Source organism: Zerene cesonia, chromosome 11, assembly GCF_012273895.1.
Source record: "Zerene cesonia ecotype Mississippi chromosome 11, Zerene_cesonia_1.1, whole genome shotgun sequence".
NCBI classification, from domain to species: domain Eukaryota; kingdom Metazoa; phylum Arthropoda; class Insecta; order Lepidoptera; family Pieridae; genus Zerene; species Zerene cesonia.
This window is the reverse complement of record NC_052112.1, coordinates 2,848,468-2,850,772: the sequence shown is the minus strand read 5'-3', so window position 1 is coordinate 2,850,772 and position 2,305 is coordinate 2,848,468. Positions and strand designations below refer to the sequence as shown.

General features: G+C 33.1%; 1 protein-coding gene across 1 annotated transcript in view; it reads left to right on the top strand.

The window, feature by feature from the left end:
* Positions 1–1,007: 1,007 nt before the first annotated feature.
* Positions 1,008–2,305, top strand: part of LOC119830514 (small RNA 2'-O-methyltransferase-like) — a 4,875-nt gene continuing 3,577 nt past the window's right edge. Inside the window, exons 1-2 of the mRNA XM_038353564.1 lie at positions 1,008–1,286; positions 1,956–2,125. Of these exons, the coding sequence (XP_038209492.1) occupies positions 1,080–1,286; positions 1,956–2,125 (377 nt within the window). The 5' untranslated portion in view covers positions 1,008–1,079. The remainder of the gene's footprint in view (positions 1,287–1,955; positions 2,126–2,305) is intronic.

The window sequence follows — 2,305 nt, the reverse complement described above, 5'->3', positions numbered from 1 at the left end:
TAATTAGACCACTGAAGAACCGCCATACTGGTACAAATGACCTAGTAATTTGTGTCACCATCTCCCGGTCTATATGTTAACTTGAACTGTTAACGTTCCGTAATTACACATTGCTAAATGAGTCTTGTATTTTCAAACATTTTGTATAGAGATAAAAAAAAATCTTATCTGCTTACACTGGTTCTGCCCAGGTTGTTTTGAAGTCATATAAAGCAAAAATATAAAAATATACGTATTTACAATTTATGCCAAACATGAATTATGCCCTTAGGTTAAAATACTATTTAAAATCAGTTTATAGTGTTCATTTTATATTATACAAAATTTTCGTTTCACAAACTCCTTCATAAAGATATAACTGATTTTTGTGGATTTTTTGTTGTTCAATAGGCCCAAAACAAGGCGTTGTAAAATATTTTATATGCCTCTAAATAAGCAAGATATCCTAGCAAAACAATGTTGTCTGGGTCGTACGTAATCGTAGGTCGTAAATCATGAGATTTAGTGCGAATTTATTAGAGTAGATTGCTATTCATGAAATTTCCTTTACTGTTCCTTGTTACCCAGGCCTGAAACATACTCAGAAAATCCCTCCAACAAACAATCCTGTGTAACCATTGTCCTGACATCTCCCATGTTTTCCTATGAATCAATTGATTATCAAGATAAAACGTTTCAATGTGATTTGGACACAGAATGGGGAAAAGACTTTCTCTTTGAAGAGGATTCTTGCAATATTTTGGAACCAAGGAGGAAGAAACTGTATAAGATATATGAATTTGAAGATGTTAACAACAGGTTGAAACTAACTGAAGTTAATGTCTGATTATAAATTGATTCACTAAAGTTTTTTCTTATACTTACATACATATATTGGAAAAAATTAATGATATTAGTAATCTTCCCTTTTTCCCTACCTACATAGTCAGTGACACTTGTATTTACCACGCGTGATTCGGTAGCATAAATTGATAATATTTACTTTTTCTACTCATATACAGTTTTTTTTTTTCAATATTTGCAGGTTAAACTGTTCCACGCTGCAAGTGAAGAAATTTTCGAAAACAACGCAAAACTTGATGGCCAAGAACAAAGGGGACGCTCTCGTGCACACGCGAGAAGTAGTCGATGAGATTAGGCATTTGACGAAAATGCTAAACTTTAATAAGGGAAGCTGCACCCAGTACGGTGGGGATCATATTTGGTGTAATATCAATTGGGGGGATAATGCGCCATATTGGAATCAGTACTATAGGGTCGTCAGGGATTACAATTACCCGTTTGAGGTGAGATTCATTTTTTTATATACCTAATATTGTTTATATTACTGATTATTATTTTAATGTGTCAATTGTCAGGTTTTAGAAATTGGAACGTGTAGTTTGCAAACGCTGAATACGTGAAAAATGTTAAGAACACGCAGTCTATTTGATTAAGTCTTAAATCTCTATATATAACCGAGTAATTACGTTTGAGATTGTGTGTGTCATGCAATGTCCGCAAATTAGCGGCGCGGTATGCTACGAATGTAAGCACATAGTATGAAAAAAACAATTTGGGACACCCTATTTTGAGAATGTTTAATCCTAATGAAAATTTCGGAAAAATTTTCGTATAAAAAAATTTATATATGCTAAAAGAAATAATCATATTTTATACGCGAATTCGTTCACATGGGAGTTGATAAGATGGGGTATTTCCCGCGTAATTGCTACAATAAATGTATAATTCTTCATTGGTCCTCCGCTCTTATATATCGCACCGTCATGTTAAATAACTAATATAGCGTTCCTAGATAGGAACGCTATATCTACTCAAATGAGTAGTTATTAAAAAATGACACTAACTATTGAAACGCGAGCTTGACTATTGCGCGTATCACCAAACAAACAAACTCTTTCAACTCTTAAGCTCGCTGCTTATAAATTGTACCAATAAAACATATGTTTTTATAGACAAAATCGGAAGACTGTCGAATTCTAGACCTTATTTCTGAGGAAATAAATAGGTTAATAGATAATCAGTGGGAAGAAGATTTCACAGCCGATGCTAACAAACTCGAGATACCCATTCAGCATTTGATGCAGGTTGTGCAGCATATCACAGAGGATGTTGAGAAAGTCAAGTCAGTATCAAATGTTTTTAGTGAATTGGTTATCTCACTTGCTCATTTACGACTGATCAAACCTCTATGTTACTATGACGATTTATGTTCCATTTATTATACATCTTTTTTGATACACACTATACTTCCTTTTTGATGAAAAGAAAGTTTTCAGTCAGAATTCTTCAAATTAAAAAAAAA